The following is a 24747-nucleotide window of genomic DNA, read 5'->3' as shown; positions in this document are numbered from 1 at the left end:
TTTCAGTTTTTCTTTATTTTTTCTTTACAGACTCAGTGTTAATTCGGTATAAATTATTGTTGTCCGACGAGAAATTGAGGTTCGTCGGGGACTGTGTTGAAGAAAACGGCACGGGAATGAGATTCTCCAAATTTCAGGGAACAAACGCATAAAACAAAATTTTGTAAAACGTCCTTGTACCGATAAGAAAATGAAACAAGATAAGATCTATGTTATTCCGAATCAAGAATAAGCCTTGCGGGTAGTTTAATAAAATATGTGTTTCAAGTAAAAAAAAAAAAAAAAAGATACAAACAAAATTGTAAACAAATTTGCTTTTTCCGTAGATTACTCTTTTCTTACTCAAGGGCAGCTCTTTTCGGTTTCTTGGATATTTTTATGAAATTGACTTGGAGGTTATTTTTCGGGGTTTATCGATATTTACCGAAAAACACAAAACCCTAATTAAGCACATATTGCCTAGTATAATGAAAAAGAACTCGTCTGTGAAACATGAACACCTAACAAATCAGTAAATGCTGTTAATTAAACAGAAAATCAAATTAAAAACGAACCAGTTAAAACTACGAATCACTTCCTGAAAGTAGCGGTCCCATGTTAATACTTTGCAAACTCGGACAGTGCACTGCACTCGGTGATTGTGCGAAACATAAATTTAATATATCTTGTAGGTGGTGCGACCACAGAATGTTTCTTCGATTTTCATTGAATGATCTGCGCGACTTGACACATATAGTTTGATCGTTAAAAATAGCGGTTTGTGTTAATTTTTGTAATGTATTTAAAGGTTTCGTAGAAAAACTTCAAGGGCAGCGTTTTTTTTTTTGCCTTAAAATTGATGGGACAGCGAACACAAATTGCCTGAAAGTAAAACATCACCGTCAAGTAATCGTAATCATAAGAGTAGTGAGAAAAAGTGAGACCAGAAACACTCGTGTGGTCACTTTATATTTTTTGTCTTTTCAGGAGGGTGCCCCCGAAAACATTTTACAGTGTTTTCTTTTTTTTTTTTTTCGGAAAAATAACTGCACATGCCGAACACTCAGCCTCCGACCTAATGCTGGGCTCTCTGGACCAGATGCCAAAGTTTTAGAACAAATCGTTATCTCATTCAAAAGTTATAGGCGATTTTCGCTACATTTTGATGTTCTAGTGAGCGTTTGCTGATGCCTACTTTATTTTTATAATAAAAAAAAACAAAAACAAATTTAATTTTTTTTGTGGGAGGAGGGAGGGGGAGGGAGGGGGGGGGGGAGACACGCTGTTTTTATGAACGGGCTTAAAGTTCTAATATTGTGTGGCACTCCATCCTTGCTAAGCTCGCGTTGCGGCAAGATCACAACACGCGATATAGGTTGGCCTTTGGTGAACTTGCGACAGTTACGTATTCCCGGGCGCCACAGTGCTTAACTATACTTTTTTTTTCTAGAAACGAACACCCGTTGGTCGTGCGAGAAAACCATGAAGGAGGCTGCCAACCAAGATCCGTGGTTTGGCATCGAGCAGGAGTACGTGCTTCTCGACACAGATAAGATTCCGTTAGGTTGGCCCAAAGACAACAACGTTATCAGACCCTTGGGTAAGTGGTAGATGAAAATGATATCCCCTTTAATCGTAACAAAAGAAAGGAAAGATTTCACTGTGCGGGCTCAAGTCATATCAGTTCACGATAACTGTAAAAGTATAGACATTTGCATCGCTTATCACCCGGGCGAAAAATGCTGAGTCGCTGAGCTGCCGACGCATGTGCAGCGTCTGGCATACTGCACAAACAGAGCAACAGTACATGCTCAGAAGGCGCTCCACAGCCCAGCAGATAACATTTAGGCCCTGCGGTCGTACTTTTAACGCGTCATACAAAAGGCAGTCTGCCGACACTGTTTAACGCTAGGTGGCGCAAGCTACCGCCTGTTACAAAGGGTAAATGGCCATTACCGTCCATCCATCCATCCTTCCTCGTGTGGTGTTTCTGTCACATTGGTCATACACAAACTTACATGCCTCGGGCGTGCCCGTATAGATAAGTCTGCCATCGTGTCAGCAGCAAACACCGTGTCTTTGGTACGAGCAGAGCGACCGCGACTCGGGGCTAACTGAAATTCGCCACTGTTTCGTATGCGCCACACTCCCGTACCTTCGAATTACCCGGGATGAAAGTAACGTAGAAGCTCGTTTTTGATGGCATATTGCTTTGTTAAGGTTTGGTCGATAAATTGTTAAGGTTTGGTCAATAAAAATTACCAGTTCTATAGATGGCAAGATCCCCTAGAAGGCTAGCAGCAATAGAAATACGCGGGCATTATTTGTTTTCTTAAAGTAGGCGGGAGGGGGGGGCAGGTATAAAATATGAGGAGCACAGGTAGAAAAGAAAACAGAGACCACCACGGAAGAGAAAAACATTTGACTCAAAGGTATACCCGTACATTTGTTTGAAGATTTTTACGTCTTACGTTTTGAAGCAACGTGCAACGAAATCAGGCACGTAGCCAGGGGGGCCCGGCCCCCTCCCCCCCCCCCCCCCCCCCCCGAAATCTTCAATTTTGCTGGGACCTCTTCTCCCCCCTCTCCCTCACAAAACATTTTGTCATGGGCGGTCACTGGTTGATGTCGTACCGTGGTAATTTCCGGCCCTTCGAACGCACTAGCACTTTGTAGTCACATTTCCAGCGACTCCGCGCCGCACACGAACGAAGCTAAACAATCAAGATGGCGGAGCGTTCCCTGTGTTGTCCCCGCCGTCAGCGCGGTGTGACAGGGTTGTCGGACAACACGGTTGCCGGGCGGCAGCAACATGTTGCCCTACTGTTGTTGTTGCCGCGATGTGACAGGGTCGCCGGCAAACACAATTTCCTCCTGTTGCCGGATAGAGTTGTCCAACTGTTGCCTCAGTGTGACAGGGCCTTAAAGGCAGACAACATGAAAACAACAACCCGTCTTTCACGGTTGGAGCCGGAGGTGCGGATTAGGTCAATACCCGACCAAGACTTGTTAAGCACCTCTTCCTACGTTCGTGCGCACCGGTGTTATGTTTTGGCTGCTCGTCGTTACCTTGGCCCAAATACGCCTGCTATGCGGTTTCTACGGCTGCCGAGTATAAGTGTGTGGGAACGGAATGTGAGGGGGCCCCTTGTTTGGGAATGCCACTTCTTCTGCCGGCGCCTTATTTATTTCTGCGCTCAAACTTTAGTGATGAGCAAAATTAGCACTAAATTTCAGAAGTAGTTAGTAATTTGACCAGGAGTTACCTGAAAAATGTATAGTTAAATTAAACTACTAATTACCCAAATAAAGTTGTAATTGAAAGTTACCAAGTTACTCGGAAAAGTAGTTAAACTACAGTAGTTTGAGTAGAGTAGTTGAACTGCGTCAAAGTCTGCCAGACAGAGTATAAAATTCCGCTAAAATTGTTAAAATGACTCAATATATACAATATCGCCCCCCCCCCCCCTTTTTACAAAAAAAAAAAATAAAGAAAGAGTTTTAGATGTACTGTACATAGTGTTTGAAAGGGCTAGGATCAGATGCTGTGACGGCCTTTTTTTGTGTCTGTAAATTCTGACATATTGTTTCTTTTAATGTTTTATAGGACCGTACTTCTTTGGGGTTGGCGTCGGCAACGTGGTTGGAAGGCAAATCTCGGACGCCCACCTCAAGGCCTGCGCTTACGCTGGCGTCAAAATTTCTGGCACCAATGCAGAAGTCGTCTTATCTCAGGTGACGGCTGAAATTGAGAGTTCTTTTTTTTTAGAAAAAATTACATCATTGACCTTTGTTTTGTTTTCTTGCCTTAAGGCTGAACCGCGTGTAAGGGACTTAGCGAGCGACGAGACGAGCGACGGCGACAAGCGACGACAGTCGGCGACGAGCGACGGAGGTCGCTCGTCGCGCCGCTCGGTTTTTAAGGCCCGTTCACACTTGCGACTTGGGACAGTCGCTGGAGCGACTAGCGACAAGCGACTGGCGACCACCAGTGTTCACACCTGATTGAGCGACCGACGAGTCGCCAGGCTCGCTTCTCGGACGCTCTCGTTCTGTATGAGGTTCCACGGGAGCCGTCGTCCGTCGTCGTCTTCCCGCCCGTTTGTTTTCGTTTTCCCCCAGCCGTCGCTTTTGGTTCCCTTTAAAGATAAACCGAAAGGTTGACCGGTTGGCGTTTAATGTAATGGATCTCTTTGACGGATTGAGTGAAGAGGAAGAGGTTGTAGCCATCCTGTCGTCTGTAGCGCTGTCTGCGCTGACGAGAGGGATACCGACTGGAAAAAAGCGGCGATGGTGGGTGCGCCCGTGTTTGCGCTCTCGCGAAGTCGCCGGCCACGCGAGCCGCCTCCTTCCTGAGCTTCGAGCGCGCGATCTGGATTACTACAGAGAGTGAGTTATGCTCTTTAGATTCAATTACGTGCCTATCAGATGATCAAATGGATATTTCATCTTAGCTTCATCAGAATGCCGCCGCGGACCTTCGACACTCTGCTAGAGCTGTTGGCTGACAGGATCAGCAAGAAGAACACCCGCTACAGGAAGGCAATTGACCCCTCTGCTCGTCTGGCCATGACGTTGAGGTGAGGTATCGTTACAGAAAGGGTGAAGTCACATGAAGGGTATGTGAGGACGGAGAGGTATTACGAGCTGTGCCTGGTGTGCCACAGGTGCACAGTAGCATACAACATTATGAACAAATAAACGCCAGCAGAAATGTGCGCAGGGCTTAAAGTCTCCCCCCGGTGGCAAGGGGGGGGATAGGTGGGTAGGTAGGGTAGTGGGCCATATTTTGATAAGCAGGTTGCCTTTAATAACGTGCACAGGCATCCAAACGCTGACATAGCGAGCGTTTGGCTGACTGTCACGAGAAAATTAATAAAATTCAAATTCAAACATGGATGTAAATCGAGAAATTAATTAACAGAATTTGAAAATTAAAATGCTAAGTTCGGAACGGTGACAAGCAAAAGGTCCACGCCCGGTATAAAGTCAGCAGAAAGGCAACAACACGAAGAGAAGGAAACAAAAACAAAGAAATATAATAGTCATAAAAATAAAGTTCTACTAACGGACCACTAGCAACCAAACAGGAGGAAAGTTCTACCAACGGACCACTATCAACCAAACAGGAGGACGAAAAAAAAAAAAAAATCTTGAAACTTTGGGCAGTGCGGTTGCGAAGAAACAAAACGAAATCCTCAAAACTAAACCTGGGAAACAAAACGCCGCTCGAGGCGCAACATGCAGCCGGGAACCAGAGCTCGCTAGTACGCAAACTAAGAAATGAAGCAAAGTGCTCGACTGTCCTGAGACGAGTCGACTGTCCCTCCCTCCCTCTTAAAACCTCCTTGCAATTCACCTTGCATTCCTCTCGCCTCCCCTTCCCACTCGTTCCCCCCAAGCGTTTCCCCTTTCCTTCTTCCCACGGAGTGGTTGGGCACCGTGCTTGAAATCGAAAATAAATATGGTTGAAATAAAATGATTGTTCCCTCTGTGTCTGCCCTATGTGCCTCCTCTTTCTAAATGTTTAAAAGCCAACAACATGCTGAAATAGTACAAGCCCTAAAACAATTAAAAGATTCCCAAAAACTCGCGAAGAGAGATAACGGAGAAGGCAACAAGCGGTGCCCTGGTCCGCCCCGGAACTCCCTCTCTTCTCACGTAAAAAAACAGAAAAATAGCCGTTTATGTAGCCCCTGAACATTTCACCAGAAACCGAAATCACCCCCCCCCCCCTCCCCTTTCCCCGAAAGAATAAACCACCGCCACGGTCCTTCCACGACCTTCCCAAAGTGACGGTTTGTAGTCGCAGAGCTCGGGCAACCAAGCTTGAGCGCAATGCGACCCCACAACATAGGCCCAGGAACTGAGAAAAACATCTGGTTGTGTGGAGGAAACCTTCTCTCGCCGTACTATTCAGGCATTGGCTCGATTCATTGAGCGAGCGAGAACTGAACCCATTTGCGAGCCATAACAAACTAAAGAAAGAAAAGACCATCGAATTTCGTGACACTGACACAGCCGAACGCTGCATCAGGAACACGCCCATATAATTAATGTTGTACCCATGGGTTTAGCTCTCAACTTACCCGCTAGGTGTGCTACGGTTGGGTCTACTACCCAAAGGGTTTTCAGACCCCCCGTCAAAATCAGGGGGTTCTGTGATCCCCTGAGAAATCGCCGTGGGCTGGGCACAGGACGGCATATCATGTACTTTTGTGATTGCATTTCTTGCACTGATACAACTGCATGTGCCTCGAACAAAGGTTTTTATCTGGTAATAATCGGTCGTCCGCTGGCTCCTATTACTGTGCTTTAACTGCAGTTACAATTTTTTGTTCCAAGTGTTGCATTATTTCTTTGCTTTGGCAGGTTTCTAGCAGCAGGCCATTCGTTGAGGACCCTGTCCTACGACTTCCTGGTTGGAAGGTCCACTGCTTGCTCCGTGGTCTCCGACGTCTGCGCAGCTTTGTGGGACATCTTGAGGCCCCTCTATCTGATCTGCCCGCAGACCGCCGACGAATGGCTTAGGGTATGCTAAGGCGTCCTGCTGCAATCACTAATTTGAAAGCAGTAACCGCAACAAAGATGCTTAAAGGAGACCATGCAACGACTGGGGGATACCAGTAACTTGCACAGAGGGAGGAAGTTGAACTAATACAAGAGAGAACATGCAGTGAGAGTACTCTTTTAAAATGCAGAGAGCATGCTTTATTCATTATCATTATTACATGCCCAGATGTAATCGAACTGGCACCAAGTGCAAATAAGCTGTAGCAAAAGAGGCAAGATGCACTGAAACCGACGAGATGGAGGGGCTTAAAAATCCTGTTCACAGTCTGAAATGCTCCGTGCTCCCCCCACCCCACCCACCCACTTACCCACCCTGCCCCGGGCTGTAGCCATATTGTATGCTATCCTGAGTTTCCTGACTACTCGTTGCACGACCTGATCAAATGTGACAATAATGACATAAGCATGCACTGGGCACCGCCATCTTTTCGCAGTTGTCATCATGCGTTTGACGATAACTGCCATTGTTCAGTAGACCACCAGGATGTATGTAGCATACCTTACCCCCTTGTACTTGGTAATTTTGAAGCTGAAAGCATATGGGCGAAACACTTTTTGTGATCATGCTATACTTCGTTTCATCTTCGGTCCAAGCGCATTGGATGCTAGGAGATATCCTAGCCAACCCAGCGCTGAGGGAGTATCATGTGGCCTTGAGCTCCGCGTGTCGCTCTGCGTAACTGGACAGTCACGTGATGCTCTCCCAACACTCCATCCATTGCGTTCTGACTGAAGGTAGAAGAGAGTATATGTGTTGCACTTTTAACCATTTGAAAAATTATTTATCCTTGTATCATGAGGGAAAAAATGGTAAAACTAGGAGAGCTTACAATTCTTTATTCATATGTTGAAAAAGAACATTGTTCGATATCTCCTAATACAGGTTGCAGCTGAGTTCGAGGAGAGGTGGAACTTCCCTCATTGCCTCGGGGCCATCGATGGGAAGCACGTTTCCATAGAGTGTCCCAATAACTCTGGGAGCCTTGACAGGAACTATAAAGGTGGCTTCAGCAAGTCACTGCTCGCTGTCAGTGACGCGCGGTATAGGTAAGTGTGTCTCTCGTATGACAACTTTAGATGGCTTTTTCAGCATGACAAATATCATATTCTCCGTCCGCACGCTGAACAGGTTTAAAAGTTGATATTTTATGGTGTGCGAACTATCTACAGCAGATATGGATTATGCAGGGACTTTTAAGCTCCTATTGTGGGGTTTAAAAAAAAGACACAAGCAAGGCTGCATGTGTGTCGGTCATATGCAGTTTGCAGGGATTATGGGGTGAAGCATAGTAACATGACCCACATCACAGCATAATAGAAGCATGCAACTCTTCCTTTTGTCTGTTATTTAGGTTTCTCTACGTGGAACTGGGCCACCATGGGAGTGAGAGCGACGGTGGTATTTTTTCAAGATGCACCCTCCAAGAACAGCTGCAGCTTGAACAAATGGGCACACCCCAAGAACAGGACGTCGGGAGGGAGGGGCCGCTTCCTTTTTTTTTTGTCGGTGACGAGGCCTTTCCCTTGAAAACCTACATGATGAGGCCTTTTCCAAGGAAAGGTGGGTGCATTACATCTTGCAAGCGTCATGTTTAATACAGCTCACTGTACTACTGCTCCACCTTGCTAATGACTCTCGGGTGTGCGTCTCCTTCCTTCACCTCATGGAACCTAGTGAAATACCCAGGCGTGTGTAGGCCGCACTTAAACGAAACGTAATGGTGCCATCCAGAAGCCAAAAGCGGAATTGTCCACGATCTCGATTCTCAAACGAGCTAACTAGGAACTCTGACATTCCTGAAGTGCCCTCAGGGGCTCCTTGAGCTTTTGTACTCCTTTGGATGTCCCCACCCCTCAGTCGGAGCCATCCATTTCGTGCTTAACCATGTGATGCAGATGGTGCTGTAGTTTTATTGTTAAATGGAAAGGGCCAGTTTAACGTTTAAGATTACGAAAGGACATACATACCGCTTTTCTATTTTTCACGTACCAGCTAGCTCAACTCAAGCCCGTTTTGGTGTTTTATTGTCGTTTACAACGTATGTAGGCTCCTGCAACACTTTGCTGCCTCAACGCATAGGGTGTGAAGCATTGCTTGCCTATCAATCAATTATGCCTTTCTCAAAATCGAAAATTTTGAGTACCTATGGTCGATGATTTTGCACTACTCATGTTTATGCAGGTCTGCAGCCTCCTTCAGACCCAAACCCAGACCCCGAGGCTGAAGCCTTGCAGAAGGCCGAGCTGCACGAACGAAGAATTTCAACTACCGCCTAAGCAGGGCCCGCAGAGTGGTTGAAAATAGCTTTGGCATTTTAGCCCAGAAGTGGAGAATCCTGCGACGACCATTCAAGGCAAATGACGAAAATGTGAATAGGATCATTGGTGCGTGTGTAGCTCTGCATAATTATCTGCTGAAGGAGTCTACCGTCTCTGCTGCATCATATTGCCCGGTAGGCTTAACGGACACTGAAGACTGGCAGGGGCGGCTGAAGCTTGGGAGCTGGAGGAATGACCCTCCGGCAAGCTCTGCCCTGGTGGCAGCACCAGCAGCTGGCTACAACTCGAAACAGTATGTGGCTAATAGTATCTCAATTATAGATAATGATAGACTGGGGAGTTAATGATATAGAGCTTATTGCTTTAAGAGTATATTGGTATCAGAGGAACAGGCAAATAATGATAGTGACGCTTATTGACTCGGGAGAGCCGCAACACTGTAGAGAGGCAACAGCCCTTATCGTAGAGGCCCACGCTGCTGTGCGTTTGAAAGTGAATGTCATGAATAGGGACGAGATCAGCGAAATGGTCTTCCGATTACTGTCTAAAATTTTTCAAACATAGAGGTGCCATTTGAGGCGAATCGGCATTGTTCCGAGATACCTCGTGTGCAAGAGTGCATGTAGCAGATAGCCCAGCTGCATTGGTGGTGCACGGGGCATTAGCTCAATTCTTCGAAGGCAGCTGGCTACAAGTAGCAGCCTATTCGAAGCAGACACCTGCCACCTAAACATGTCTATGTCCAGGGATTGAAGCATAGCAATGCAGTTGCAGGCAACGGCACTCCTATGCTTCAAGCCCTCGATCGTGTTGATGGTCCTGTCATCACCGTTATGTTAAAAGAGAAGTTTAGACTTTCTTTTTGGTCATCACTATAATCACAGATACACCCTCGATGCAGAAATACAGGCTGTTAACAGAATCACTTATAAATGTTCATATCTTTTAGCATATGAGCAGACTACGCTCGGGGAAACGAAACAAAGGAGTAATATGGATGCTTTTAATATGTTTTCTTAAAGGTATGCTCGCACTGTGCGCACCAAGTTAGCGCATCACTTTGTGACAGCTGGTGCAGTCCCCTGGCAGGACGACAGGATTGCTTGTCGCCCGCAGTAAACAAAGGTATGCCGACATTTGCAATGCTTTTATTGAACAAAGGTAATGTTTATCTCATCCTCATTTCTTTGTGCACGACAGATAACAAGGACCCTATTTCTTGAATAAATAAAATAGATAATTGAAATATGGTTAATTGCACGTTCTTGACTATTTGCTAAAAAGTGTAAAAATTGTACTGTTACTGTTGAACCAAACCTCTGTGCCAACAAATCGCCTCCTTGGAAATGGAAATTGCCATGATATTGCACTAAGATAAGACAGCAGGGAACATAGCTATAAAGCAGTGTTTCCGAAACGCTCCTACTCCGCAACTCAAGCGTGCCACGACCCCCCCACCCCTCGCCTTTTGTCAATCAAACCCAGTTTGGGAAACACTGATATAAAGAAACCCTGAGGTAAAATCACAGCATGACAATTAAACAACATTGTCTTTGCAATATGTTTGTGGTCATTTGAGCAATGTTTTACTTCCTTGTCATAGCGACAAACTACTGGAATTGCAACCAAGAGACACAAATAAATAATACTTCTTAGGTTTGTGGCTTACATAAACAAGGTATCTACCGACATAGTTGCTTGTACCTAGGTCCACTTTACAACCCTGTTCTGCTGTGGGACTCAAAATATTTGGCCGAGATGTGCCCCATAGTGTAAAATAAGTTCCAAAATTCTTTCAATAAATTTCCACTACGCCTACCAATACTGTGATTTATAGAACATCGGTCAGCCCCAGATCCCTGCACTCCTGCTCTTCGTGATATAGCATGTTGTCAAAACTGTTCATGATACTTTGGGATCTATCTTTTGGAATGGCCCTGAGGCGGCAGTCTAGTCGCATGGAGAAATGATATATTTCATCTCTCTTTGATTCACTCCTCAGCGCTCTTAATGCACCAAGGTGGCCGACACAGGCCTCCACCAACTCGTGGCTGCGGCCTTCTCCTGCATCCCTGCAAAAGGAAATATTTCATTTTTCAGTACAGTACTGGAAGCAACAACTCTTCAATTTAATGCATTTAAATTGTTACACGTATTTCGCTTTGTTGCATAGAACGGCTGCGGAATGTAAGTTGTACTAAAAGCAGAAAATGTATATACTGTGATGATCTGCGCCTCTTCTGTCGTTTCTGTGTTGTCTGCGGCCTGAAAAAAAGAACAAATAATTGCTTGTTATACGAGGAAACACTTCTTTTAGAAACGTATGCTTCAGCCTGGTTAACTGGTAGAAGGAACGCAGTCCTACCTTTCAGCAGGTAGCCCTTCCTCTGGTGATATGGGCTCTGCATTCATGAAGGACCTACAAGAATTGCGTTTTTAGGGCACAGCTAATACACCTGTCTTTAGATTAAAATATCACTTTTCGACCTAAGGACGACAGTAGCTAGCTGATTTCTTCCCATACAACACTTTTTGTGATATATTTTGATGTAATACTTTTTACAACGCTTCAAACACCTTACTACATGCGTAATGTCACTAAATGCGTAAAGCGTGTGTGCACATCAACGTTTTCAGTTCAGAAAAGCAGTGCACATCCTGTCAGTGTGAATTTTCATTTACTCATGTGCAGGTGACTCCTCCAAGCCACAGCCAACAACTGAACTTGAGGCGGTTGAGGGACCCGTCTCCTGTGCTTGCGGCGATGGCTGTTCACTCGTGCTTGTGGAGCTGTAATTTAATGAATGTTTCACTTCTAATGTCAGAGTTTCTTGAAATGTTTTAAAATTTGAATAGTCCTTTTCTTATATGATTTATCCTTGCTCTCTGATATTTTTGTATACTAAATGGGCTTGCTGGATGGCATCAGCTTTTATAGTCTGCAGCAGAGGAAGCATAGCGGAACTGCCTCCCCTCTCTCCCCACGTTTGCAGAGCGGATGCTGGAGGAGGGGAGTGGAAAAGAGGAAACTACCAATCATGGGGAGAGGCGATTTCCTCCTCTCTACTCTCCTGCTGTTCTTAACTCGCAACATAATATACTTGTGTTGCAGCATTGTAAAATAAAGTTTGTTATAGTTTGTGTTTTTTGGCTGCCCAGAAGCGAAGTTGGCTTTTACAACCACAGAGATAGGTTAGAATGCTGCTTACCTTGAGCTTTTTTCTTCATGTTGTAGGCTGCAGTACACCCTGTAGGAAATGTGTGTAGTTAGGTAGTGGCAAGTACACAAGAACCCATAACTATACTGATGTTTAACATGGCAGGTATTTTTGGCTGAATACACATCTGAAAAACACAGCCATAAAATTTCGGAGTAGGTACATGTAAACGTTGTGTGCTCCTTCATGAAGCAGCAATCATGCCTGGTTTAAACTACAACTTACACGGCAGACTGCGAGAATGGCTCGACGATCCCTGCCATCTCTTCAAAGTGTGCCCACTTCACAGTCGGGATATCCGCAAGCCCAGCGCCACTCTTGGACTTTCCTTTAACCGCCGCTTTTGTCCTGTAGTACACATCCTTCAGATTCTTGAACTTTTTTTGGCATTCTAGCCCTGGAAAATAAAGGAATGCTCACTATGTTACCGCGGACGAAATTCTTTTGCTCCTGTTGTTTAAAGACAAAAAGAAAAAAGTACGGTGCGAACTTAACGGAGAATAATCAACACCTTCCCGAGCCGGCTGAAAGTTTTTTTCTGATTAAAGGCGCCGGCAGGAAAATACAAAAAAACTTAATGCTTCTTCGGAACGTAAAACAACGGCTATATGTGCGCGCCCTCGACCGTGATATTGTACGTACCTGCCATGCCGAAAATGCTGCCGATCTCGGTCCAGGCCTGCAGCTTTTTGTCCCGATCTTTGTGGTCGGGGTGCCGCTTATCGTAAAGAAATGCATAGTCTTTCACAGCATTGATTAGAGCCTCGGCGCAGAACTCCATACCAGCTAACGCGCGTCGCTATTTCCCGCGGGAAGCAGTGCCGGATGTAAACAAACGCACGCATCACTTCCGGCGAGGCTGTGATTGGCTCGGCCGTCCCGCGACTCGCTTTTGCGACTTGAGAAATCGGTCAGGGAGCGACTGCCCAAAAGCGGTCGGTAGCTACGCGTTTTGGTCGCTCCGCGACCAAAAAGTAGTCGCTAGTCGCTGGTCGCTCTAGCGACTGTCGCAAGTGTGAACGGGCCTTTAGACTTCTGGAAAACGTCGCTCATCGCCTTGGTCGCTTGCTCCGGTCGCTTTCATGCGGACTGCCTCTTCGCGCGATGACAGAGCGAAAACGGGTCCTCGTCGCCGTCGCGTGTCTCGTCGCTCGCCAAATCGCTTACGTGGGGTTTTTATTTTATTATCATTCACTATACTGCGTTCCCCCAAAACCGCGGTCAGACTGTTAAGGTATAACCGCAGCATATGATCTGCGCCACCTAGGCAAATTATTATCGAAAACATATTATCCCTAATACTAACACTTATAGTAATATATTACTATAAGCCAATTCGGCGGTCGAAACTCCTGTTCATTCTTTGATTTTAACCGCACTTCCTCTAACATTTTCATAGTTTGCTTTATTATTTAAAATTATTTGCGCCATCGTCCGGATTTCTTTTTAATAAAAGCGAACTCCAGTGACAAGCGCAAAAAGCGTTTTTGGAAGATGGCGCTCACTCCCAAATTGGGAGTGCAGCGTCTATCCCAAGCCAAATTATAGGGTGATGAATACAAATAGCAGAGAGGATGTAACTCCTTAAAATTAGCGCTAGGCCTTGTTTAGGCGGAAGATGGAACTTGCTTGCCAGGTGGCGCAAGTCACCACCTGGCAAGTCACCACCTGTCACCACCTGGCAGTCCTGTCGAATTGGTCTGAAAGACCAATTCGACAGGACTGCCATACATGGAAGAAATACGCCTCAAACAATGTCTACAGACTGCCAGTATGATGCAGTCTTTGGCAGTGTTTGGACATAGCGAACAGTTCTATTGTTTCATAAGGACTCGGAAGGATGTTCCCGTTGGCACTTTCGTGGCCTTCGTGTGCCATTACACTTGGTTCTTATTCGTTTCGTTTTTGTTTTGTATTCTGGCCTGCGCCCACGCGGTTACAGTGGGAGTACCAGGTAGGACCTCTACCAGGAGTCCAGGCTGCCGATCATCTCTGGATCTCCCGTTACATCCTCCACAGAGTGGCCGAGGAGTTCGGCGTGATCGTGTCGCTCGATCCCAAGCCTTTCCAGAGCAATGAGCTGTGCGGCTCCGGAGGACACATTAACTTCAGCACCAGGCAGATGCGCGACGACGGTGGCCTCGAGTGAGCAAATATTTTTTTTTTATTATTCTTGTGTTTCTTGACCGTTGACAGCATAACTTGAACTGTGATCGGGTAGTCTTCGTCGAAATCAACTTCGAGAACGACTGGGTAACTGCTCGTCGGACGGTTGTGGCGAAGGGGTTCTTGAGAACTTGCGCGAAGGAGTTCCTAAGATTGTGAGATTGTGTAGGTTCTCTAGAAATAAAAAAGAGGAACTTCCGGCAGTATAAAGGACAGATTTGAGCTTGGTTCCAGTAGATGATTTAGATGTAATAATGCATGTTGCCCTCGTGGCTGGATGTGTTGTGATGTATGTTCATCGGTTTATACTGCCATCAGCAGCAGGAAAGTTTGGTTTGCATGAAGGCGGAAATTCTATAGAAGACACCGCAATTCGTGCTGACCTTAGACATTAGAGATCTGTCTGGAGCGGAGCTAGTGCCTTTTTGGCGCGGGTAATTCTGCAAGGAAAGAACTTTATGAGCCTGTACACTTGGAGCAGAAAACTCTTGACAGGAGCTGTTCACGATTTCTGAACCACTAGTCTATTACCTCTGGTTCTGTGTTCCCTGTCGGCGAGGCTTTTTCTGATATACTATCACTGAAACTCTGTACGACAATCTGAATGGAGTTATTAAGTCAGAATGCTAATTCGAATGATGATCGCATCTTGACTTCGCCGCCTCGGCATCCTTGCAGGTACATCCTGAAGGCTTTTAAGAAGCTGGAGGTAAAATCTGAACTGCACCTGACCAACTACGATCCTCAGAAGGGAAAATCCAACAGCCGACGTCTGAATGCCGGCATGCTAGCAACTCCTAGCGAAGACTTCACAGCCGACAAATGTTCGCGCCTGGGCAGTATTCGCGTTCCACGTCTGGTGGCCGAAGCCGGAAAAGGCTACTTGGAAGACAGGAGGCCGGGAGCGAACGTGGAGCCTTACCGCGCGACTGAGACCTTGGTGAAAACCGTCTGTCTCGACGCCTGACTCGGAGTTATACGCGTTTTCGAAAACACTTTTATGACATCCAGCAGTATAATTTTCCGTGAAGAACCCTGAACGCCACCTGCTCTCTAAAAATTTACACTATAGTCGCTGACAGAGTGAGAAGGACAGGGCGTCTCTTTCAAAACCTAGGCCTCCAACGCGCTCCATGCCTTCCGCCGTGCTTTGCTTGCGCACGCGCGCTTGAGGTGAACGAGACGCCGAAGAGTTGTCGAAGGTAGGAAAGTCGCCCTGGAGGCGGGACAACTGAAACTCCTCCCTGCCGTTCTCACCCTTTCAGTGACGATAGCCTAATCGTGCTAACAAAGACCGGTACAGAGCATGCCACGATGGGGATGAAAAGCTAAGAAAATAACGCGGTGCCTTTTTAGCGAATCTGTATATATCTTTTTTTTTTTTTTATCTGACTAACCTTTTTTTTCTGCCTTACCGGTTATTAAATTTCAGCTACAAGTGCAGCAGTGTTCTGTCATATTTGCGTCTTCGTCCGCGTTCTATAAGCGGTTCGTCCCCATCATGCACAACCTACAAGAATATGAACGACCCGTTCAACGATGCAATCTCGGGCAATTCTGAAGGATTTACTTTAGCCAGGCCCACTTTGCTCGGAGAGAGGGAATAAATTACCCTTTTCTCTTTGCTCATTCTAAAAATAAAGTGCATAAGGCCAACGCTAGTTTTGCACGACCGCGTAAACTGCCTTAGCAGAATGTTGGAGACTGTACAACGTTTACCAAAACTTGCCCAATTTTCTGCCTTTGCTCCAGAATCTGTTGAACTACCATACGCAGAAAAGGAAGGATTTCGAGCTACATCATTTGCTGGGACCCTTCTATTGCTCACCGTGCTTGGCTGTTTCCACGTTTTGCAAGAAAGTGCACACAAGCCTTGTCTTAGAGTGTGACGTCTACCTTCACGCGTATCCATCCCAATTTCAATCATTGGTATCTCGTGTAGCCAATAAACAAAGGGCGTCCTTCTATTTTTGCCACCGTTACCACGTGCCTATTGGAGTGATCTCATTGGACGAACTGATGAAGGTATTAAGGTGAAGATCAATTATTGGTGTTCCGACTGCTTTGTGGTGCAGTATATGTTCGCAACTTCCACGACCTATTAAAATGGCGGTCGCCTGGATGATCGACGTTCAACACTACTATGTGACGCGTAAGTAACTCTACTTTCATCAAACTATACCATTTTTAGAGGCTTACGTTATCTTTCCACAAATTGAAGTTGTAACTGAGCATCTTTATTGTGGAGTCTATCATCCACGAATTATAGTCACTCCCAGGAAAAAAAGCGCAGAGTGCGGCCTATTATGTTCACGCGTCTTGCTCCGTGATTGGTTCTTGTGCGCTGTTATCGGCTAATCTCGCGATATCATTGGCTGCGGAGCCATAATGGGGCGCTCAAAACTCTCCACATCCTGCGTTTCTTCAAGGACTATAAGGAGCGCGACTGTCACACAGCGATACCACGATAGCTGAAATCGCTGAAACATCGCGCTGAAACATTGCACTGAAACAACGCGTTGAAACTCCGCTCAACGAAAACGGTCTCCAAGGATGACTACTGACTTACCGAAGATGGCCCCTAGGAAGCGAACTTCGTTTAAGAAAGCTGCCCGCCTGCACTGCCCTGTCTTGTCCTATTCCAAGTAGCTAAGCGGCTCCAAAGGCATCTGAAATCCGCCATTCACGCTGCATTCAACAACTTTCCACGCGCCATTGCCGAAATGATCATGGACGATCCTAAGCTATTTTGGGCATTCATCAGTGGACAGCGGTCCACCGCTTACAAACCGTGCCTCCTATCTGGTGATCGCCGAGTAACGGCTCCCCGATATATTGCCCAACTTTTTGCCACACACTTCTCGTTGGTCTACCGTAGCCACTCAGGTGACCTCGACGGAGCTCAGGTACACACTAAACATCGTAACACCCTTGTGGGTGTAAATGGCTTGTCCTATAACTAACACCCATTTGGGTGTAGCAAAACGTCCTAAACAAAGGGCGTTATTCCTAACGCCCCTAAAATAGGGTGTGTTTCCCTAACACCCTTAAGGGACGGCGTTATTCCGAACACCTTTCAATTAGGGTGTGATTCCACTGTACACGTTTTTATTAGGGCGTTATGTCTGCGCAGTACGTCCTCTAAATTGTGTGTGTCACCGCCAGAAAGGGAAATAAAAAAAGGCGTGATTACCAACACCGATAAAGTAGGCGTAAAAACCCAAAAGAGTGCACAAAAAATGACTGCAAATGCCTGGTTCACTTTTTTTATTTTTTAATCAAGGTTCTAACAGGTTCTACAAAATTCTCTACAGACGATTGCGAGCAGGTCATCCGGCCGCAGCCATGTCTTGCTTATGCGGGCAAGTGCGTGCAATTACAAGCGTGCCAAAGGGCAAAGCTTCTTTTACGCGCACGTCATCAAACTTGGCGAAGGCGAGACTTAAAGAAATAGTTCTCTTTTATCCTCGCAATTCCACGACGACCAAGACGCTTCTAAACCAGTGGCGGTCCGTGCGTGTAAGGTCATGAATATTTTAACCGGATATTGCTTCATAACCCCTTCAAATTGTACAACCGAAGGCCCTATTTGAATCTCCAACTGCACTTTTCTTGTGACGTTTATGCCATCTTGCACTGGTGACGTGGACAAAACTGGCAGGCTTGCAAAGACGGTACGACCGGGAGTTGCTTGGGACGTAAGCGGCAGTTCATGTTTGTAAACCGTAAAATGGTCTATTGAAAGGGAAGCAGGGAGGCTACGTTCGACAAATGTTTCGTTACTCCTAAAAATAAACGGAAGTGACGGAAGTGACGGAAGTGACGATATTGCGTTTGATTGGTTAGAGGTTCAAATGACGAAAGTTAACTATTTTCGCCATTTGACCTTCTAACCAATCAAACGCGATATCGTCGCTTCCGTCACTTCCGTTTCTTTGTAGGAGAAACGAAACATTTGTCGAACATAGCCCCTTGGACTACTATTAAAGCATGATTGCAGAGTACTTACAAATCAAACAGCGATCTCAAGTAATCCGTGATAGATGCATAATCCGATTCGGGCAGCACAGAACTATCCACAAGCACAATGTCGAGGATGAAGGCGGTCGCTCACAGTCAGCGGAAATTTCGCGGTCGCCGATGAGCACCTCTCTGTCGTGATAGATGCGTAATCCGATTCGGGCAGCACAAAACTACGCAAACACAATGCCGAGGTTGAAGGCGGTCGATCACATTCAACGGAAGTCTCGCGGCCGCCGATGAGCTGCTGTTTGTCGAAACGCGCCACACAAATACAGCACAATAATTCCATGGACTCCGACGAAATAAACGACCATTTCCGAAAAGTTGGCATGGATGTATTCCGGTCGTTCACGACGAAAAATCACGGCCGCGACTCAAACGCACGAAAAACAGGAATATACTGACGGGCGCCCCCCTTTTGTAAACCGGACCTACGTGGCCCCTACAACTCGACATAACTTGGCATACTGCAAAGACTACGGCCCCAGTAGCCCGTCAGCGCGTCAGAGCGAGTCACATGACAAATTTTCGTCCAAACGTCCTTGTCCTACGGAGAGCGGTCACGTGTTTCGCGCCACCCCTCTGATTTGCTAGAAGCGCCCTTCGCACTCGTTCACAGCAACACGAAGACACAAAAGAAGGTTTGGAGGCTTATCAGAAGACGAGGTCAAAGGGGGTTGGACAAAGCCGCTAATCTCACTCTGCTGCTTTGTATTGCCACCGGCCCTGCCCAGGGAAGGTCGCGAAATCGGACTCGTCAGGACTTGCTTTGCGTAGTACAACCTTGAGCGTCTCAAACTGCCACTCATGTAGACTCGCGTGCTCTAATGCGGACCGCGAGATCACAAAATAAATACGAAAAACAATTTTGAACGTTGTCGAAGACGCGGTTTCACGTGTACCAAAGGAAAACCGGAAAAAAAAAAAGCGCCGGGAAGCTAGATATTTTGGTGTCATTACGCAGAGATAAGAATCGCGTCCCTGGGGGTGTCATTAATCCGGCACTTTCGATTGTTTGGCGGCATGGTTTCTTCAGAGCTACACTCCAAAATAAAGTCTCAGTGAAGGTGCTATAAGTAGTGCGAAACCCAGTCAGGTGAGTTTGTAATATCCGAAATGAGGGCGCCGCAGTTTGTTCAAGTCTTCAGTTTAAAAGACCTTTCTCAGGTTAAAAGTACGCGGATTCTATTTCGCTTAATCTTGCTTTGTTTTGTTTTGTACCGTCGGATTTTAGGCAGTCAAGGAATAGAAATACCTCGCCGGCATAGCCGATTCACGCAGGACACTCTTGACAGTCAACCAAAAACGGCGCCACGTACGGTATGTCAGGATATATCGTCGGCGCAACCCATCCCATTTTTCACAGATATTGGCTGGACCAAAATAATATTGGCACAATCTTTCCGATTTAATTCCATAACAGCGCAATATTGTGTGCTGCCTAGGTTGTATATTTACACGTCTTCGTTCATTTTTTTTTTTTTGCGAGCGGAGATGATTTTTTTGTTAAATCAAGGTTGAACCGATACAACTGATGCACGCGCGAAACGTAATTTTAGGCTTGTGTCGGACGAAGAGTTCAATAGGAGTTGCCAAAACTATTCTCTAGCGCTTCCTAATCATATGCGACTCCGTGTGGCGATTAATTATACTCGATGTTTGTACCGCCGTACATCAACAACAGTTTCACCAAAGCAATAAATATGAACGGCTATGAAATCATGGCTGTATTCGACTGGATCACCATTACGCCCCTTTCACACCGTGTGGATGAAGGGCGTAAAATTCGCCCATACACCCTTTTTACACGATTTCAGACACCGTCGCTGCAAGTGGGGCGTAAAGAGGGCGTGTAAAGGGTGTAAAACGTCAGCACACCCTTTTTACACCCACCGATATTCAAAAATCGTGTAAAAAGCGTGTAAAAAGGGTGTTTTTCCTAACGTGCACCCTTCTTACACCCTTTTTACACGATTATGGGTGTTACAAAGTTTAGTGTGTAGCATCGAAATGGAAGACATTTCAGGAAAGAAAAAGACAGGCATCTGCTCTAATTCAGGCCAAACTTTGTGGAGCTGAAGTGCAGTGGATGATGAAAGTAAATCAAAACGATAGGAGTACTGCAAAACGATTTTGGGAGCATATGAATGTACAGGGGAAAAACCAGCAACAGAAGGGCGAGACAACTGATACGACCACGGGGGAATGTGACAGAGAAGAAAGTAAAGTATACCTGCTGGAACGGCGACAGGCCCAGATGGCATAGGAATAAGACTAGTCAAGAAACTAGGAACAAAAAGCAAATTAAATTTAAGACAGGTAATTGATCAAATAATAATGGGGGAGAGGTACCCAATGATTGGATACTAAGCAGAATGAGATTGCCATATAAAGGCAAGAAAAATAAAGATAGCATAACATCATACCGATAACAGGAACGTTGGTCCAGTACAGACACGATATAGGTAGTAAAAAAGAAAGTCTGGAAGAATGGGCCGAAAATATGTTAAGTGAGCTACAGGGCGGGTTTCGAAAAGATAGATAAGATGGTAACTTATTCATCATCACTCACTATATAGAGGTGGCACGGATGAGTAAAAACCCGTTTAGGATAACATTTCTAGACATTAGGGGGGCGTACAGCAATGTGAGTAAGGAAATACTCTGGGTACAGCTGAGAGTGTGTGACTGAGATGCACATTTATTTAGGCTTTTACTTGAGGTATACACAAATAGTAAGGTTGTTATAACATGGACACTAGAAATAACAGAACCGGCAGAAATAAGAAGAGGGTTTGGATGTGTCCTAGATAAAGAGAGGGGGAAAAGTAAACCAAGTTATACCAGAAAAGTTCTACGCAGGCGACATTGTGCTGTTAGCAGATAGCCGGGATACGTTACAGGAGCTGATCAAGATCTGTGGAGGGAAAGGAAACTGTCTGGGCCTGAAATTCAGTAGCGACAAGGCGGCAATAATGGTATATAACGATGAGAAGGGGGGACCCGCCTAAAATGCAAGACGTTTTAATAGAACACGTAGAGAATACATTTTTAGGAGTATGGCTGAATGATGGCTAAGCAAATATTTTTTTATACATTCGTAAACTGCATTTCAAGGCGCACATTTAGATATATTTTGTTACCTTCTGCATGCGTAAAGTGCTTTGTTGGTAAATAACTTGGTGAAGATGTCTCAAAAACGTGTTTTTTTACGTGTATCGCTTACTTTTTTCTTTTTTTCATAGACGTGCATAATTGTAATTTTTAATATTTGCTGTGCACGTTGTAAATTGTCTATCAAATGAATGATTTTTTTTTTACTTACGTGCGTGCTTTGGTGTGACATTGGCGGCAGTGAAAATTACCATACTGAAATCTCGGCAATGTCTACGCCTCGAGCTTCTAAATTTCATATCCCTGGGAATGCTTTAGCTACGGCGTTCAAATATAGCTGAATGTTCCTCCCAAGAAAATGGCTTTCACATATATTCCTAACAAAAATATCAAAAATATGACCCGGACACTCGTTGTACGATATGACGTGGAAACACCCTTTAGTTGTTTTGGATGCCGCTCAGCAAGTTCCTAATTGGAACCATGCGTCTATTTCTCGAATTAAAACGTTAATTAACACATTTCGCCTTATTAGCCAACTGATCACTATGCTAATCCCAATATACTATGTCCCCCTGGCAGTATAATTCACCTGCGAAGACCGCACAAGTGTAGCTTTCACGGCTTAAAAAAAAAAAAAAAAAATCGTGTCATTCAAAAAAAAAAAAAAAAAACTTTCCATCGCTTATCATCCGGGAGAAAAACGCTGAGTCACTGAGCTGTGGATGCCTGCGCAGGGTCTGATCTACCGCACAGCAGAGCAAAGCAACAGCGCATGCTCAGGAGACGTTCCACAGTCCAGCAGACAAAAATGGCAGCGCGCAGAACGCGATTTTCGCAAAGGTCTATGTGGGTGTAATTTTACACATTTTACCGTTCCTTTTATAATAAAATGTTTTTGGGTTTGTGTCGTTGTGTACAAATATGTGTACTGTACATGTGTATATACGTGCGTGCGTGTGTTCTTTTTTTTTTTTTTTTTTTGAAATCTTATCCTTACATTTTTTTATTCAAATCCTGGGTAGCGGACTGGCAGGCGCGCTTGCGTAGAAGTCCTGACCTTTCTGCACAGCCTTGCACGCCACCCAGGATCACACTTTTGTCTTGCAAATATTCATTACTATAATATTATTATATTATAGCTAAAAGTAGTGAATACTCGCGGGAGCTGCGAGCATGGAGTCATTATAACGTACGCTAGAGGTCAAACTGGCGCTCCTGTGCTGTTTGAAATTAAAGCAGACAGCAACCGGTTTGAAATCAACTTCCGGTAACGCATGTTTACGGGAAAAAGTAAGTGCATTTTGTCCCTCGCGGCTTGATTATAAGAGCAAATATCACTAATGATACGTACGCGCTCAATAGCTTCGAACAGTTCTCAGTCCCGCGGACAGAAATATTGATCAGTTACGGCGTTTTTCTCTCAAATTCGGGACATTAAAAACGGCGCTAAAATGGCTTCGTAGATGTATTTATCTGCACTCTCCGACACTGTTAGCGCAAATACGACATCGGCACTTTTCTGCGGGGGTTTGCGTGCCAAAGCAATGAAGAGTATCTCGAAAATCAATAGAGACGTCATGAACTACACACAAACACTAGATATCAGCACCTACCTGTCCATGTAGACGATCAAAATAAAGCAAAACAAAGTAATGAGTGCGATTCGCTAGAAATAACACTCGTTTTATTCATTCTGCTGCTCATATGAGTGCAAATGTGAGCTTGTTCTAGCGTTAAAAATGTCAAATCTGCATGGCGCCAGTTGAACCTAGAGCGTTACATTATGATAACTCTATGGGTGCGAGTGTCTGGTTCTCTGCCGTTTATCTAAAAAAAAAAAAAAAAAATTGTAATAAACAAACGTCACATCAACTTTTTTTTTTTTTTTTTTTTTTTTTTTTTAAGGAAAAGCTTTAATGTTTTTTACGCGAAAAAGCGGCGGCGTTGTGTCCGAAAGATGGCCACACAAATTCGTCATCAAGCGCGCGCCTCAGAAATAAAACACAAAGAAAAGCACAGCCACGTGGATGCTTCGTCGCGGAAGCCGTCGTGAAGCCGGCGGGGTTTACCGCGCCTGCGCAGTGGGGGTTAGTGACGTCACCGCCGGTGCGCCGTGTGAAAAAGGAAGATGTGGCGCGCTGCTTGTAGGAATGCGCTGCGTGGAGGAATGCGAGAGCATTCCTACACGTAAGGAATTTTAAGTATCTCTGCCAAATGTTTTTTTTTTCTTGTCAAAGTATGAAAAAAAATCCATAGTCGCTGATAATTCATGTTTCACTGTGACCACGTATTCAAGGTCACAGGGTTTGTATAGCACAGAAGTGCTCCGGGAGCACCAGACCGTACAAGAACGAACTCAACGCCATCGATTCGACGTCGACGAGGCTTCAGATAATTCCTTTGGGATTTTTATTTATACCGACGTTTAAGGATTCCGTTCTGCTCAAATTTCAGCATTTCCTGCCGTACGTACAAGCCGAACTCAACCAATGCTGCTTTTATTTAATGTAGTTAATGACGCTTGGGAATAATTAGGACGACGGCGGAAAAAAACGCGCACCAGTTCGCACAGACGTCGTTTCATGTTTCTTAAACTAATTTAGACTCGCGTTTCATTTGCTCAACCTTTTAACTATGTGTAATACTTTCTTTTTACTGTGTAATACTTTCTTTTTACTGTGTAATACTTTCTTTTTACAAAAAAAAAACAAAAAAACGCCGAAATGTGCTGTACATAATAAAGATGGTTAACTATCCTTAATCAATACCGGGAAAAAAATTAACATACCTACTTTGTTTTTCTGACTATACACGTTTAGAAATTTAAATTGTACGCGGTCTCCGGATTATCTATTTTTTTATATAATCGTTCACTATTAGAGGATGCGACGTTTCTTTTTGTTTCCTTTAAATGACATATTGTGTCAATGACAATTTATGTATAGTACAAGTCGTTTTTTTTTGTTTTTTTTTTCGCAGAGCAAGCATTTTTTAATTTACCACCGCGTACTATAAATAAGGTGCATACAATAGTCCGGATAATACGGTACAGGAAGAGAAAAACTTAGGAGGAGCGGTTACTTGCCCACATCATTGTACGCCATTTAAAGGGTAATTGCGGTACATTTTCTTGATTTTAGGGTTACGACTGTTTTTGGGAAGCTATGTTTTAATGACAAAGCGTCTTTTTTTTTTTCTCTTTCGATGGTTTGTTTAGTTTTGTAGATATCTACATCTCAAATTCGAAGGTTTACGGCGAAACCCAAACTACCGGCTCGAGAATGACGGCAACCCTTGTGAGCACCTACAGGGTGTCAAAAAAAAAAAAAAAATTACACGGTTTTTATTGCCGCAAAAATAAACAAGGCATCGCCGAACGCTCACTCTCCGC

The 24747-nt window shown here is 44.9% G+C and overlaps 3 protein-coding genes across 5 annotated transcripts in view; 2 read left to right on the top strand and 1 right to left on the bottom strand.

Annotated features, from left to right (window-relative positions):
• LOC115326195 (glutamine synthetase, mitochondrial) overlaps window positions 1–16198 on the top strand; it is a 70180-nt gene extending 53982 nt beyond the window's left edge. For both annotated transcript variants that reach the window (XM_040213354.1, XM_040502076.2), the window contains exons 4-7: window positions 1430–1579; window positions 3587–3714; window positions 13993–14195; window positions 14895–16198. In XM_040213354.1, the coding sequence (XP_040069288.1) occupies window positions 1430–1579; window positions 3587–3714; window positions 13993–14195; window positions 14895–15183 (770 nt within the window). In that variant the 3' untranslated portion in view covers window positions 15184–16198. The remainder of the gene's footprint in view (window positions 1–1429; window positions 1580–3586; window positions 3715–13992; window positions 14196–14894) is intronic.
• Window positions 4163–7603, top strand: LOC120842307 (protein ANTAGONIST OF LIKE HETEROCHROMATIN PROTEIN 1). The gene is made up of 4 exons (XM_040502078.2): window positions 4163–4368; window positions 4434–4559; window positions 6352–6511; window positions 7436–7603. The coding sequence occupies exons 1-4, from the start codon at window positions 4163–4165 to the stop codon at window positions 7601–7603; spliced, it is 660 nt and encodes a 219-aa protein (XP_040358012.2).
• On the bottom strand, window positions 9963–12979 carry LOC115316828. Of its 2 annotated transcripts, XM_040213355.3 has the most exons (7): window positions 12693–12979; window positions 12276–12447; window positions 12042–12080; window positions 11515–11622; window positions 11198–11251; window positions 11053–11097; window positions 9963–10904 (listed from the first exon to the last, which is right to left on the bottom strand). In XM_040213355.3, the coding sequence occupies exons 1-7, from the start codon at window positions 12829–12831 to the stop codon at window positions 10664–10666; spliced, it is 798 nt and encodes a 265-aa protein (XP_040069289.1). In that variant the 5' UTR covers window positions 12832–12979; the 3' UTR covers window positions 9963–10663. The 2 variants fall into 2 exon arrangements, with proteins under 2 accessions (XP_040069289.1, XP_040069296.1); XM_040213362.3 differs by lacking the exons at window positions 11053–11097; window positions 11198–11251.
• Window positions 16199–24747: the final 8549 nt, after the last annotated feature.

Source organism: Ixodes scapularis, unplaced genomic scaffold (genome assembly GCF_016920785.2).
Source record: "Ixodes scapularis isolate PalLabHiFi unplaced genomic scaffold, ASM1692078v2 PGA_scaffold13__105_contigs__length_92229423, whole genome shotgun sequence".
NCBI lineage: Eukaryota > Metazoa > Arthropoda > Arachnida > Ixodida > Ixodidae > Ixodes > Ixodes scapularis.
The sequence above is the reverse complement of the archived record's forward strand: the minus strand, read 5'-3'. Positions and strand labels throughout refer to the sequence as shown.

What these genes read in the sequence shown, in the direction of transcription:
- LOC120842307 (XM_040502078.2), top strand. Translation starts at nt 4,163, where the DNA reads ATGGATCTCTTTGACGGATTGAGTGAAGAGGAAGAGGTTGTAGCCATC. An exon ending in GATCTGGATTACTACAGAGA is followed by an intron (nt 4,369 to 4,433) that starts GTGAGTTATGCT and finishes ATTTCATCTTAG; the next exon opens with CTTCATCAGAATGCCGCCGC. An exon ending in CGTCTGGCCATGACGTTGAG is followed by an intron (nt 4,560 to 6,351) that starts GTGAGGTATCGT and finishes TTGCTTTGGCAG; the next exon opens with GTTTCTAGCAGCAGGCCATT.
- LOC115316828 (XM_040213355.3), bottom strand. Translation starts at nt 12,831, where the DNA reads ATGGAGTTCTGCGCCGAGGCTCTAATCAATGCTGTGAAAGACTATGCA. An exon ending in GAGGAGTCACCTGCACATGA is followed by an intron (nt 11,252 to 11,514) that starts GTAAATGAAAAT and finishes CAATTCTTGTAG; the next exon opens with GTCCTTCATGAATGCAGAGC. An exon ending in AAGAGGCGCAGATCATCACA is followed by an intron (nt 10,905 to 11,052) that starts GTATATACATTT and finishes TTCCTTTTGCAG; the next exon opens with GGATGCAGGAGAAGGCCGCA.